At 39.9% G+C, this 14,752-nt stretch overlaps 1 protein-coding gene across 3 annotated transcripts in view; it reads right to left on the minus strand.

The window, feature by feature from the left end:
* GALNT18 (polypeptide N-acetylgalactosaminyltransferase 18) overlaps nucleotides 1-14,752 on the minus strand; it is a 228,942-nt gene that overhangs the window by 61,554 nt on the left and 152,636 nt on the right. For all 3 annotated transcript variants that reach the window (XM_027736816.2, XM_027736824.2, XM_027736806.2), the window contains one exon: nucleotides 12,631-12,745. In XM_027736816.2, the coding sequence (XP_027592617.1) occupies nucleotides 12,631-12,745 (115 nt within the window). The remainder of the gene's footprint in view (nucleotides 1-12,630; nucleotides 12,746-14,752) is intronic.

Genomic DNA, 14,752 nt, shown 5'->3' on the forward strand with positions numbered 1-14,752 from the left:
GACGAATCTCTAAATATACACAAGCACTTGTAAAAAATAACATGTGCTTTCATCACTGTGACACAATAAATAGCAGTGCACATTTCATGCTGTAAAAGCACCAATTTCAAAACTGTGCCAACAGGTCTCAGACTTTGCCTTCAAAGTAAAGACATCAGAAAGTTCTGAAGTGTGAGGGACTGTATATCTTTGGGAGCACTTCACATGATTCTGGAGCTCCAGAAAGGCAGAAAGTTTGCTTTGCTTTGGGGGAATTTCTTGAGGTTCTGGTCCGAATGGTTCAATTTGAACAAAAAGTCTTTCAGAAAAAGAACTCACCAACTGGAGTTTCCCTTCTAAAGAGCTCTCAGAGTCCACTTCACTGTGTTTTCAATGCTCTCTTCCAAGAGGGCCTTAGAAAGGGCTCTTTATTCTTGAATTTCCTGAGGAGGTTCATATATTTGGTATAGCCCCAAGAAGGGCTTAGATGGATTCCTCCTCTTGAAAGGGTTCTTTGTTCCTTCATCACTAGCAAAAGGTAGTGAAATTCCATAAAAAAAATTTCAAGGTCTAAAGGGACAGTAGCAGTGCCAAGGCGAAGACTTACAAAGCTGAAAGTCTGAAAGCCTATGATCTAAACTAAGCAAAGCAAGTGAGAGATGATAGGAACATTAATTTTATACAGAGAATCTACTAGGGATGGGGAATTTCCCTTTTAAATCTTCAGTTGTTATGTCTTACCTGGAGAATTTATCCAAGCTCTAAGCACTTCATACTGTTAATTTACCAAAGGTACATTTACATTGTTATAATTGTGGCCCTACATCTGTGTGAATTTATGTTCACTAAGTTTAGGGTAACACCACAGAGCAAACAGAAAACATGATCTTCACATTGGGAGAGCCAGAAAGGCAGTGGACACATAAAACCACGGAGAGGACACAGGTGGTGGCACACAGCCTTACAAATGTCTAAACCCATCTGGTCACAAGTTTTTTAAAGCAAATTCCATACACATCTGGAAAACCCGTTTCACTAGGCAAAAGTCTTCCCTTCTATTTAGCTTTATTTTTAAATCCACATCCTTTAGTAAATCCTTTCCAATTTCATTTAAACATATTTGAATTTGCATATTTAATCAAAACAATTACAGCTCTGAAGCTGATCCCTCTCTTGAATATTTAATTTATACTTCATTATAAAATGATATAACACTTCTTCATTAGAAGTGTTTCTTTTTATCTCTTTAATCACTGAATGTTCTTTTCATGTTATAGAACCTAAATCTAGTAAAAAAATTAACCCTACATGATGTTGAGCAGTTTATTAGCATGTACTGCATTCATTAAATCTATACAGATTGTGCAGTTTCTCCCAGAGTTGATGTGACCTTGTTTGAAATCATCCTTTCCTTTGGACTGCAAACAAAACCTTTTAATAATTAAGTGATTTCTCAAAAAGCTGAAGTAATTTCTAGCTTCTGTGGAGTTTACAAATGACAAAATTAGAAGAACTCATTAAAGATGCCCTCAAGACAAAAAAAAAATAGTCAGTGTGAATTAATTACTACTGTGGATACAAACTAATAGTTACCAATATCTTTAAAATTTATTTTGGGGAACAATTTAATGTAAAAACTGTTTGTAAATCTTGTTAACCTTTGTCATTACCATTCATTGCTTACTGATAACCAGTAATGAGCTTGATGCATGTGAGTATGAATAAATTATTTTTATTCAAGACCATGATCATTTTGAGTCTGTATTTTTACTTTGGTATCTTGACAGGTGACTGCAGAAAGGACAGAGAGAATGGTCAGACACAGAGATCACAGAAATCACTGTTCACATCTCCAGTTGCCATCGGTGGGTTTATAATCACACCTTGGAAGTTTATGAATTGTCATGTGCATTTGGGTATCTGTCTCTGTAGACCTAGAAACTACATTCACTGGATGAAATATGTAAATCTTTATTTAGTCATACTTTCACTGAAGCCAGATAGTCTTCATTAAATAATTGGAGTATTGACAATAAGTATTGATGGATTTGGCTAATTTTCCCCAGAGTTCAGCAAAAAGACATGCACAGCTTTGCTTATTCCACTGGTCTCACATAGCTTCCTCTCACTAAAAGAAATCTGCCCAAACAGTAGGACTAAACACAGGGTCCTGGCCTGAAGCACAGAAACTCATGATTAGAAAAATGAGAATATAGGTGGACAGGAAGAGGAAGAAAATGCACAGCTTATTGAAGCTATGGTTCTGGTTTACTACTCCCTGCTTCCAGATATGGAATGACCTAGAAAAGAGAATCATGTCATTGGTGTGCACCACAGCAGAGTGAAAGTCAGGGATGTAACTGAGCTTCAAGAGGTGACTGCCTATAGTGACAGCTCAGAACACTATGCTGAAAGAAATCAGAGACTGAAGAGAGAGATGTTTAAAATTACTTCATCTGTTTTACTGAAGCTCTGTGAGGTTCTTGAAGACTAGTCTACTTATCATCACACAAGCCTATCATACTTTCAGGTAAACCTTTCTGTTTGTATGTGAAACAGCTTTTTTCCATAACCAAGCTGATATCTTAATGTGAAACTGTAAGCAATCTACAAAAACACACATCCACGATCTAAAAGATTTTTCAAAAGGAAAATAAAATACTTTTACATAACTAGAGCTGCTCTTCACTCTTAAAATGTAAATTATTCCTTAAATCTAACTTTTGAAGTCATCATTAATTGCCTCATAGGCCTCATTTTACATTAATTGTGCCTCTCATTGAAAAAGTAATACATGAAAAGATTCTTCTCATATTAAATTGCCATTACTTTCCTTCTTCTTTTAGCTAATTGCTTCATTATGTACTTCTTAAATTGTTTTGTTCTGCAGGGATTAATTCTGAATGTATCTTCATGAGGTGTGAAACTTTTACGGTATGTTGTTAAACCACGTATGGTGTGTTGCTGGTTTACAATTGCAGGAACTATTCCCTCCCTGTGTCACTTGGAGATAACAGGCTTCAAGGGTCACTGAATGGCTTCATTCAGTTCTCTTTCAAATGTGTCTATCTTGTTGCCAGGCACATCAGTCAAGTTTAAGTCATGAATAGGAAGTAAAAGAAATCACTTTTTAATCTTAAAAGACACAAAAGCAGGAAAGTGAACAGGATCACCACTGGTTTAGTATCCATGGAGCAAGGTACTCTGCTGCCTGTTTTTGTTTTTTACCTTTCTCCCCTTTACCACAGCTCTACTTAACTTGATCAGTCTTGTTAATCTTGCACTATTCCTAGGCTTGATCACAGAACAGAACAGAAGAGAAGAGAATATCCTGAGCTGGAAGGGACCCATCAGGATCATCAAGTCCAACTCCTTGCCCAGCATAGGACCATCCCCAAGAGTCACACTGTGTGCCTGAGAGCACTGTCCAAACTCTTCTTGAACTGTCAGGCTTAGTGCTGTGACCACTTCCCTGGGGATCCTGTTCCAGTACCCAACCACTCTCTGGGTGAAAACCTCTTCCTGATATTCAGCCTGAACCTCTCCTGATGCAGCTTCCTGCTGTTCCCCTCAGGTCCAGAGAGAGGAGTCACCAGAGACAAGAGATCAGTGCCTGCCTCTCCTCCTCCTCTCATGAGGAAGCTGTTGATAACTATGAGGTGTCTCCTCAGTCTCCTCTTCTCCAGCTGAACAGACCAAGTGCCCTCAGCCACTGCTCATACAGCTTCCCCTCAAGGTCCTTCACCACCTTCATTGGCCTCCTTTGGATGCTCTCTAATATGAGTATTTACAGTTTTATGTCTTTCCTATATTGTGGTTCCCAAAACTGCCACAATACTGCAGGTGAGGCTGCCCCAGGTCAGAGCAGAGTGGGACAATCCCCTCTCTCGACCAGCTGACGATGCTTTGCCTGATGCCCCCCAGGACAGGGTTGGCCCTCCTGGCTGTCAGGGCACTGCTGACTCATCTTCAACTTGCCATCAGCCAGGACCCCCAGGTCCCTTTCTGCAAGGCTGTAGCCCAAGTCCTATCAGTCTTATTAAAGACTGAGGCAAAAAACATGTTGAATGCTGCTGCTTTTTCTTCATCCCTATTAGCCAGGTGACCATGTTCAAAATCTAATATTTTCTTTAGATCTCCTCTTATTATTAACATACTTTAAAAATCCCTTATTGTCTGATACAACACCGGCCAGTTTCAAGTCTAACTGAGCTTCAGCATTTACGTCTTCTCCCTGCATATAGGAATCGTGGCTCCATAACCTTCCTGTGCAGCCTGACCTTTCTTCCAGAGATCAAACAATTTCTTTTTCCTCTTGAACTCCATAAGGATTCCTTGTTCAGCCAAGCCAGTCCTCCACTCCACTTGCTTGACTTACAATACAAGGTACTGTCACACATGTAAAACTTATTTGGCCTTCACACCTTTGGCCCAAACATGCTGGATCCATGCTGCTGAATCCATCTCAGTCATCTACTCACCTTTGTTATACCACAATATTCCCTTGTTCTCCCACTGTGATCTTCCTCTAATGTTTGTTAGATTACTAAGTCAGTCTTGCAATACTAAAAACACTCAATGCAATTAAATTCCAGAGAGTTCTCACCTCAATGTCACGTTCTGCTGGTGTTGGCTGGGACAGAGTTAGTTTTCTTCACAGTAGCTGGTAGGGGCTGTGTTGAGCGGTGCTTACAACAGAGTCGAGGCCTTTTCTGCCTCTCACTCCACCTCACCAGAGAGGAGGCTGAGGGTGCACAAGGAGTTGGGAGCAGACAGCTGGGAGAGCTGACCCCACTGACCACAGGGATACTCCATATCCTATCATCATCATCATGGCTGGGCTTCGCAAACGAAGATCTGGGAAGGGCTCTACCCACGTTTGTTGCAAGCGCGTTGGTGGCTAAAAAGGCCAATATGAGATAGGCATGTCCGGTTGCGAAAGGCACAGCAGAAAGACTCCTTAGATGGTATATTCTGCAAGGCACGATTCTTTCTGCGTTGTCCATACCCTATGGTGTCATGTCAAACACATGGGGGAAAATCAGTGAAGAGGAATGCTTGGAGTGATGGAATCCCAACTCACCGTTACGCGTTCTGGAGCCCAGCTTTCCTGGAGAAGGCCTGCCAGTGGGGAGTGGGGGATGAATTCCTTGTTCTGCTTTGCTTGTGCATGAGGCTTTTGCTTTACCTACTAAACTGTTTTTATCTCAACCTGCAAGTTTTCTCACTTTTACGCTTCTGATTCTCTCCCCCACTCCACCCCAGGGAAGTGAGTGAGGGGCTGCATGGGGCTCGGTTGGCAGCTGGGGTTAAATCATGACACATGTTAAAACAAATATGGAATCATCACAGCCATGAAGAATTGTAATACCACAAGGTACAATGGCATTGCCACTATGCCACGACTTGAAAGTGCGGAAAGGTATCAAACATGAGGCTAATAATGCACCAATTAATTTACATCTCACCTGGCTCCACTGATTTTTAAGTGTATATTGACTTAAACTGTTTTAATTCTTTCCATACCACCAAAACCAACAATTTCCTCTCATAAAAGATTAAGATATCTACATTACTTCCGAGCTGGTAATGTGCAACCACACAGGCACAGCTGGTGAAAAAACATTTGTGGGAAATCTCAAAATCTCTCGTTGTCCTTCCTTGTAGGGTGTAGTGATACCATATGTTAGCTGGTGCTGTAAAAATTTCCTTTCCTGTGGGAGCAGCTAATAAAATGTTCTCTCCCCAGAAATGGCAAAAGCACAAAAATGATTCACTGTTAATGTTGTCTGTATGTATAATTACACATACTGTAGCTGCAGGTTACCTGCTGAGGCACTCATGGGTAAAATAGGGGAAAAAAACAATTATTCCAATGTAGCAGTGACTGAAACCAGAACAAGCCACAAAAAGCCAGTTTCTGCTGATGTCACAACTGGTAGAATTTGCAGAAATGACAATTTCTTATTCTATTCTCAAAAGAGCTTTTTTTTAACCTGTACTTTCAATTTGTTGGAATTATAACCCCTTAAATAGTCTGTGTCATCTTGGAATTCAGATTGTTAACACAGCGAGGTACTTTGCAAAACAAAATTAACCTTAGGAATAAATCTGTGTGCACTGATAAGCCACTGCTGGTTACAGAGGGTGCTGGGTAAGTGTTTATGCCATACTTGCACTGCTAAGGGATTATTTTTATCTCAGTGAAAGTTTGAGCTATGAAACGCATTGGCTACATCTTGTAAGAAGTAACATTTGGCCAACCTTTACAATTTTTTTCTTGCAGAGTTCAGTCTAGAAATGGTCTCTTCTTAATTCACAAAAAGGATAAAAGCAAAATAGATTTCTCTCTATTTAAAGCTTTAATGCAACGCTAAAGAGAAATCATCTTAAAAAGCAGTGTTTAAATGTTATATAAAAACAACACCAAGAAGTCTTGTACTTCTCAGCCCTTTGCCTTTGCACATCATCAACATAATACTGTTGAACAGTACCTGTGATCATATACTAAGGATGTTTTTTGTACACCAAATCATTCCCTGCTGGCAAAGGATATTGGCCTATTTATTAAAATCAAGTTAAAAAGCTTTAAGACTGCAGCAAGTGATGGTAGCTGTAAGCGTGAGAATGGGGGACATCCTGATTCATTTTCCTGAAGGCTGTTTAGGAAAGATCTACACTGCTCAGTGGAGTGCCGTGAAAGGGGACCCAGCAGCAAGGACAGAAAGGGACACTGTGCACACGTGACACATCCCAGTTGTGCAAACAGTTCCACAACTCAGCAGCTCAGTGGAAAATCCTCTCACTTCCTTTGTTCAATCCCAGTCATTTCGACCTCTTGGCACACCAGCCTGTCAATTTTCCTAACACGAGAGGTAAATCATAAACTGATGAACACTGAAATTAACCTTGCAGTTGAAAAAACAAAAAAGAAAAGGTGCAATGTAAAGGTTTACTGAACTGGAGGTGCTCAGGGACAGTGGGTATGGGGAGCCTTTCAGACCACTGTGCTGGCAGGGCCAAAGCACTAGTGTGCTGCAAGAGTGCAAAAAAGAGCATGGCAAGGAGAAGGAGAAACTATAAACCAGTGTAGGTGTTTAAGCCTCTGTGCTGCAAAACTAAACCCTACTCTGAACACTTGGTGCGGTTTAACTCAGCAATTAAACATCACTTGCTCCTTCCCCCTGCCCTGCCCCCAGCAGGATGAGGGAGAGAATTGGAAAAAAAGTAAAATTCATGGGTTGAGATAAAGATAATTTAATATGACAGAAAAATATGGAAAATAACAACAATAATGATAAAAGAATCAGAATATACAAAAGAAATTATGCACAATGCAATTGCTCACCACTTGCAACTGATGCCCAGCCAGTTCTCAAGCAGCAGCACCCCCTGGCCAGCATTCCCCATTGTTTATATACTGGGCATGACATAATATGGTATTGAATATCCCTCTGGCCAGGCTGTATCAGCTGTCCTGGCTGTGGTCCCTCCCAGCTTCTTGTGCCCCCAGCCTACTCACTGGGGGGGCAGTGTGAGAAGCTGAAAAGTCCTTGACTTAATGCAAATTTAGCAACAACAGAAATATCAACGTGTTATCAATTGTCATTCTAAATCCAAAACACAGCACTACACCAGCTACTAGGGAGGAAATTAACTCCACCCCAGCCAAAACCAGGACAACTATGCAAAGGTTTTCCTTAATAAAATCAGATATCTATTTGCAAGTAATATATTCACAAGTTCATGTAATTTATGGCCTGTATTAGAAACACTGAAAGGCAAAATTGCTGGAAACTTCTAGGGAAAGAGGAAAAAGTCCAAAGTGTTTTCAGATAAATATGGAGATTTGGGGGCAAATGTAAATATCTTCACTTGCTTGTGATTATCAAAGAAAACACTATTGCAAAGGCAAATTATGAGAAAGGTATCTCAGGCAAGAAACAATCAGGATACCCCCACACTGTGGATTGGAAATGGCTGGACATGTAAGCAGCAATAGGTTCCTATGCACAATATGGGAAAGACTAAGTTAACTAGCAAGCAGTGAAGAATCATGATCCCAGAAGAAGGTGGTGAGCAATTTTTCTTCTTAAAGAAAAAAAAGATTGTTAAGAGACAAAACCACATTAAAAAAAATCATCCCCCAAAGACCCTATCGCAAAAGAAACAAACAAATACTGAAAGCCACCTCTGGAATTTGAGAAAATAATAGATCAGAGAGAGGCATGATGGACTCCACAGCTGTTTGCTCTGCCACAGAGGGACCCTATTAGGTAGAAAATACCCCAAAGAGCACTGAGACTATTTTCTGTTCAAATAACTCATTTCTTCATCTCTATTCATAAACTGCATTCCTCTAGTTCTCCACTAACAGAAAGAGCATCAGCCTCACCTAAGGTCAACAGACAAACCACCAAACTAACAAGAAATGAAGCAACAAATTTCACTATGGTAATATACTGTATAAAAGTGACATGCCATACTCAGTCTAACTATAAATGCAATTTTCCTCCTGGGTCAGTTGATGTAAAGTCCTGATATATCGTTTGGTGGGAGCAAGATCCATTCCTTTTCCCTTAAAGAGCTATTAACTTCTAACAAAATTTCCTCTTACCCATTTAACAGGGCCATTATACCCTTGTGAGCACAAATTCATCTGCAAGCACAAAGTCCTTGTGACACACAGAATTACTCTAAGTCAAAGCCTGCGCTTATATTCCCTTGACTCCAGTGATAACTTAGTCTGTGACCTGAGGCAGATCACTGAATATTTGATCAGGCATCCCTGAAAGTGGTACAAATAACTTTGTTGTAACAGATATTTGGGGTCTTTATCAAGCACGTAGGCTGCTTTAAAAGACAAAAGGATTTCTACAGGTTTGATTTTGATAGAAAATCTTCTGCTGACTTCAGTAGGAACTGGAAGAGGCCTTTAAGAAGCCTATGGAAAACTAGGCTTGAACTTTCCAAAGCAGGATCTGATTGATTGCATCCAGTTGATTGCAATGGATTTGTAGGGTCTTCTGTGACTACAAGTGCTGCTTGTGCAAGCAAAACCCAGAAGCAGAACCCAAATAACAGTAAGAAACGCCAGCCTTAAACTCACATTCTGTTTCCACTATAAGGCAATTGCCAACAGCTCCTGCTTGGTCACATGGGTAAGCAACAGGATTCCAGTTTTCTCTCCAAATGCAATCTGGTCCCTTAAAAGCCCACTCAGGTTCATTCAATTGGGAATGATTGAACATAAACCAAAAAGAAGCATTACATATCCTATCGTGAATTTACAAATATGACTCTGCGTCACAGTAAATGAATCTTTCAAAAACCCCAGTTAAAGTGATTGAGCTACTCAAAAGGGATGCTGTCAAGTCTTGCATCAACCAGCCTGCCTTTATTTTTTATGGAGCAAATAAATAGCTTTGCAAGAAAACATTTGTTTGAGGAGAAAATAAAGTGTTGCTTCTAAGAATCAAAATGTATTTGTATTTTCAACTCATCTGTCAGCTTCTAGCTCAAGGCAACAGATCTCTATTAGTATTTATTTAATATTACATGTTTAATATTTTACAAATGTTATTACAAAACCACAGACAAGGGTAATAATCTTAGAAGTTAAAATAATACACCAAATCAGAGACGAATAGAGCTGAGCAGTGAAACAAATTCATCAGAGTCAAGAGAATAATCCACCAAAGACCTGTTTTCTGTGGCTTGTTACAGTTTATCAACAACAGATACTTCAAATACAGTTTCCAATACTTGGGGATTTTCTTGCACTCATGTAACACAAATAACCAGATATTTGTGCAGACGATGAGGTGACAAAAAAGCCTCCTGGGTGAGGACAGGGGGATAAGTCTCCATTTTGTCAGGGTCTAATTCCTCACAGAAGTTTGGCTCACAGTAGTTTTACATCCTTTGGAACAAATTCAGAAACATAAGGAGACAGGACCATGTTCTACTTAGCATGTTTAAGATAAGCAGGTAGCTCAAATGATCCTAATGCCTGCTGCTATTTCTGCAGTCAAAAGTAAACTCTCCTGTTTCTGGAGATGTTTGCTCTTACATGCTTATGCATAAAATTTCCCTACCCAGGCCCACAGTGTCTGCTTCTCCATTATCCTGCATGATAATGCTTATCACACAGAATACTAGATGAATACTAGATGAATCAAGATACTTCTTAAAAAGAAAGGAAAGTGGCAATGAAAGATGAAGCACCGTGGGCAATATGTAGTCATGGATTGGAGAGCACTCTTTTAAAATGGAAACATTATTTATTTCACTAATACTGTAATTATAATGTAGTTTTTGTAGAGCAATTACTATTTTCATTAAGTGATTCATCATAGGCCTTGCAGCTGAAAGCAACACAAGTAATCTAGAGATGACTGGTCCTGCAGAGACAAAACTGTAACTCAGCAGCAGAGACAGACCATCCAGCCTGAAATCACCTGCTGACTACAGGTTTTCCATGTAGCCCTATCTACAGGAAATGGCAGGCAGCCCCTGGGATCTGCACGTCTGGGGAGAAGCACTTAGGATGCACCTGAATGCCATGGCTCCCCACCATAATACGAGAACACATTTGAAGCAGCCACCTGTATCTCGCAGTGTGTGGCCCCAGCTGTGCACCAGAAGCAGGTGGCTGAGGGAAGGACCTTGCTTTCCAAGCTTAACATCTGTAGAAATAATACTGTGCTTCCCAAAAGCTTGAATATTGCACTGCACGTTCATCATAGGATCGCAGAACTTCACTGAGTTGGAAGGGAGCCATCAGAATCATTGAGTTCAGCTCCTGGCCCTATACAGGACACCCTAAGAGTCACACCACAGGCTTGAGAGTATCATCCAAAGGCTTCCTGAACTCAGACAGGCTTGATGTTGTGACCACTTCCCTGGGGAGCCTGTTCCAGTGCCCAACCACCCTCGGAATAAAAAACCTTTTCCTGATATCCAGTCTAAACCCCCCCGACTCAACTTCATGCTGTTTCCTTGAGTCCTGTCACTGGTCACAAGGGTGAAGAGATACCTGTCCCTCTGCTTCCCCTCATGGGGATGTTGAAGACAGCAACGAGGTCTCCTCTCAGCCTTATCCCGATATTATCTGAGAACTGTGAGAAGAGCTGGTAATTAACTGCTAAAAAAATCTATACATTACAGCTCAGTAATATGTTTTCATATAGCCAGATCCAAGCCACGATAAAGTCAGATAAGGCAGCATATATTATGCTACCTTGCACACTACAATCTGCTACAGATGAAAGTATTTTATGTAGGTCAGGCACTGCTTCCCTGGAGACAGACGAAAAGCCATAAGGAAATCAGAGCAGTGTCAGGCCTTATTCCAGTGATCCAGTCTACTCCAAAGTTTCAATTATGCAGACAATTGTGTCTCTCTGGTCTTGTCTATCAACATACTCTTCCCAATCAGTTCTTGCACGGCTAAGTACAGCAGACCAGAGAACATCATCTCATGATGCAAACCGAGAGAAAACTCCTTGCACTCACGAGGAGGTAACAGCTTTGTCAGTTGAAAAAAGAACAGAAAAATCATCACAACACGGAGCTGCAAAACAAGGTTTTGAGAACAGAAGGCAGCTCTCTGGCCCTCACAGTGAGGAGAATGGTGCTGTTAAAAGAAGCAGTCTTCCATTTCACTCTCCCTTTCCTTAAAAAAGTGCTCCAGTGTAACTGAAAGGGGATCTGTGCTTCACTCTTGCTGAAATAACACTTTATCCCTGACAGGCAGAAGAAAAAGAATTTCAAGAAACCAGAAGTAAGAATGAGTTTTTTTTGTTATATCTTGCAGTCTCAGCAGAGAATTCTATATTCGTAAAATAAGTTCCTTTTTTTGCTATTGTACAAGAGTATGCTTTTATTCTGGCAACTAAAAGGACCAAAATACAATGTTAGCTTCCACTAATGTTTCATAGCAGGGTTCAGAATTTAGTTTTATAACACACACCGCACCATTTTTCATTACCACCTATCTATCTAAGAATTTCTCTTGTATAAAAAACCTGAGAGATTCTCAAACAGAACAGCACTGTATTTTCAGAATGGTATTTAGCTGTGAAGAGATAAAGAGAAAACACACAAATCACACACAATACTGCAAAGAGTAAATACGTGAAGAGCATATGATGGAAAAAGAAAATATGTGCACTTATGCACTTTATGAATATCTTAATTCCCTTCCCTCTGGAAGGCAGCATAAATGCCTCTATATTCTACTTTGCTCCACAGTGATTTCCCTAATTTAAATAAACCAAGTAATCTAGAAAGGCTTTTCCCATCACGCCTGTGAGAAACTATCCTCCTTACGGAGTGTGGGATCACAGGTAAGCAGGGAGTTTTAGGTATCATCTCTGCAAAATTCTAGCCTTGTTACGTGAATGAAAGAATAATCCTAAATTCTGTATTTCTACCTTTGTCCCTGATTAAGTTCTTTAAAAAGATATAGGAGCTTTTTCTCTTTTTCCCCCTCCTTCCTCCTCAAAAACTAAATTCATCTGCCTGCAGATCTGTGGATCTCCTTTGCATGCCATCATCCCTACATTTTGGACTATTTTCCCCCCTGCAATAAGAAACAAGCTGTATTTTAAACATAAGAAACCAGTGTTGGCTAACTGTGTTCCTTACCCTGATTCCCAGCTCCACATTCTCTCCTCCATATACTTCCATGCCTTCATCCAGTAGTCCAATCTCTTGGAAGTATTCTCTGTCTACTATGAAGCATCCAATCAATGCAGGACTTCTGGAAGAACAAGCCAGCAGCAACCAAAATCAGCAGATAGATTATGAGCAATTTTATTATTCAGGCATAGATGATATTTACAATTGCAGGGTAAAACAGTGCATCAAAACAGGTTCTTAGGGAGGTATTTCTCGAACAGATTTATTTAGCCTTGTCTCCTAATATTCTTCATTCTAAAGTGAAATAAGTGCCACTGAAGGAAAATAGACTCAAAATTATTGCATATACATATTCACCAGAACAGACAGGATTTCAGTGCTGACAGTACTAGATCCAGGAATCCCAGCTTTGTTTCTGAGGCACCAGCCATTCCAGTCTCTGTTCCTGCTAAGTCCTCAAGTTCCTTGTCTGTGATCATTTCAAAGGATACCTACTGATGAGCAGTTTTGTGTGTTTAGCTAGAAGCCAGGTTCATCTAGAGCTAAGAAAACTTGTGTCTGTAAGTTTATAAAAAAAAAAAAAAAGATATTATTTCTTGAACAGGATCATCCAGATTAGGTTTTCTAATACAGAATCAAGAAATGTCTGCCTTTACCAGCATACTGTAACATTAGTTCATTGTCTTGGGCCAAACTTAAATACATCACATATCTTTACTGAATCAGTAAGCTCTATTTATGTCATGATCTGAACCAACCAATTTTCACTACATAGAGCCAATCTTAATAAGGTAAGAGTTCAAGCACGGAGACTACAATTTCACCTTTATGAGATGCAGTGGAGAAGAACACAAAGTCATTTAGCCTCTTCATTTTTCTCATATCTTATAATTCGCAACAGCAAGAAATAAAAAGGTCTTTTCTGATTATTATGCTGGTATCAGGCACTCTGGTAACAACAGGATATTAATTAACAGGATAGGGGAAATAATCCTGCTTTTATTGGGAACACTCAAGCTACAGTAAGTGTAGACATCTGCTTTCAAACAGATTATAGGATGTCTTAATCACAAATTGTACTATTCTACAGAAATCTATATATTTATGCTTTTAAGGGCTACGATAAACACTTTATAACAATAAATTACTGTCTTTGATGTATTTATTAATGAAGAAAAAGCAGTTAGCATCACTTCAAAAGTTATTTTTCCTTTATGACAAGGTACTCTTGCTTTTAGTGCTCTATTTTGAAGTATTTCTCAGAGTATTTGCTTCCCTTTGTTATAATTCTAGAAGCATATTGGAGGCATGATAGCAGCCATCAATCAGTACACACAGCTGTGTTTGTTGGTTTGTTTTAATTATCCAACACACACATGCAGCATATTGCACTGAATAAAAGGTGCCAGGGAAAGGGCTAGGGAACAACCCTAAACATCCAATATTCATAAAGGAAATTCACTCCCCAGTCCTCATAAAGAACAGAGTTTGGGGGTAAAATGGAAAAGTAGATTTCCTCTTTATTCTGTATTTAAATACTTTTAATTTTAAAAGTCACCATACTAAAAAATCTATATAATTAATCACAGAATGGCTTGGACTGGAAAGGACCATAAAGTTCATCTAGTCCCAACACCCTGCCATGGGCAGAGACACCTTCCACTAGACCAGGTTGCTCAGAGTCCCATCCAGCCTGGCCTTGAACACTCCCAGGGATGGGGCAGCCACAGCTTCTCTGGGCAACCTGTTCCAGTGCCTCACCACCCTCACAGTAAAGAGCATCTTCCTGCTATCTGATCTGCCCTCTTTCTGTTTAAAGCCATTCCCCCTGTTTCTATCACTACCTGCTTCTGTCAAAAGTCCCTTACCAGCTCTCTTGGAACCATCTTTTAGGTACTGAAAAGTGCCATGAATCTCCCTGAAGAATTTTCTTCTCAAGGCTGAACAAACCCAATTCTCTCAGCCTGTCTTCATAGGAATATTTTTATACCATTAACAGAGTTCATTAACACTGATAATCATTTCTAATGATGTGGAAATTATCACCTCTTTTTACATATGTCTGTGGCAAACCTGATAATTTTTATCTCCTACTTTCCAGTTCTAGGTCCTGTTCTAAAGCCCAGCA

Source organism: Pipra filicauda, unplaced genomic scaffold (genome assembly GCF_003945595.2).
Source record: "Pipra filicauda isolate LSUMZ 115617 unplaced genomic scaffold, ASM394559v2 scaffold26_size5592650_pilon, whole genome shotgun sequence".
Taxonomy (NCBI): Eukaryota; Metazoa; Chordata; class Aves; order Passeriformes; family Pipridae; genus Pipra; species Pipra filicauda.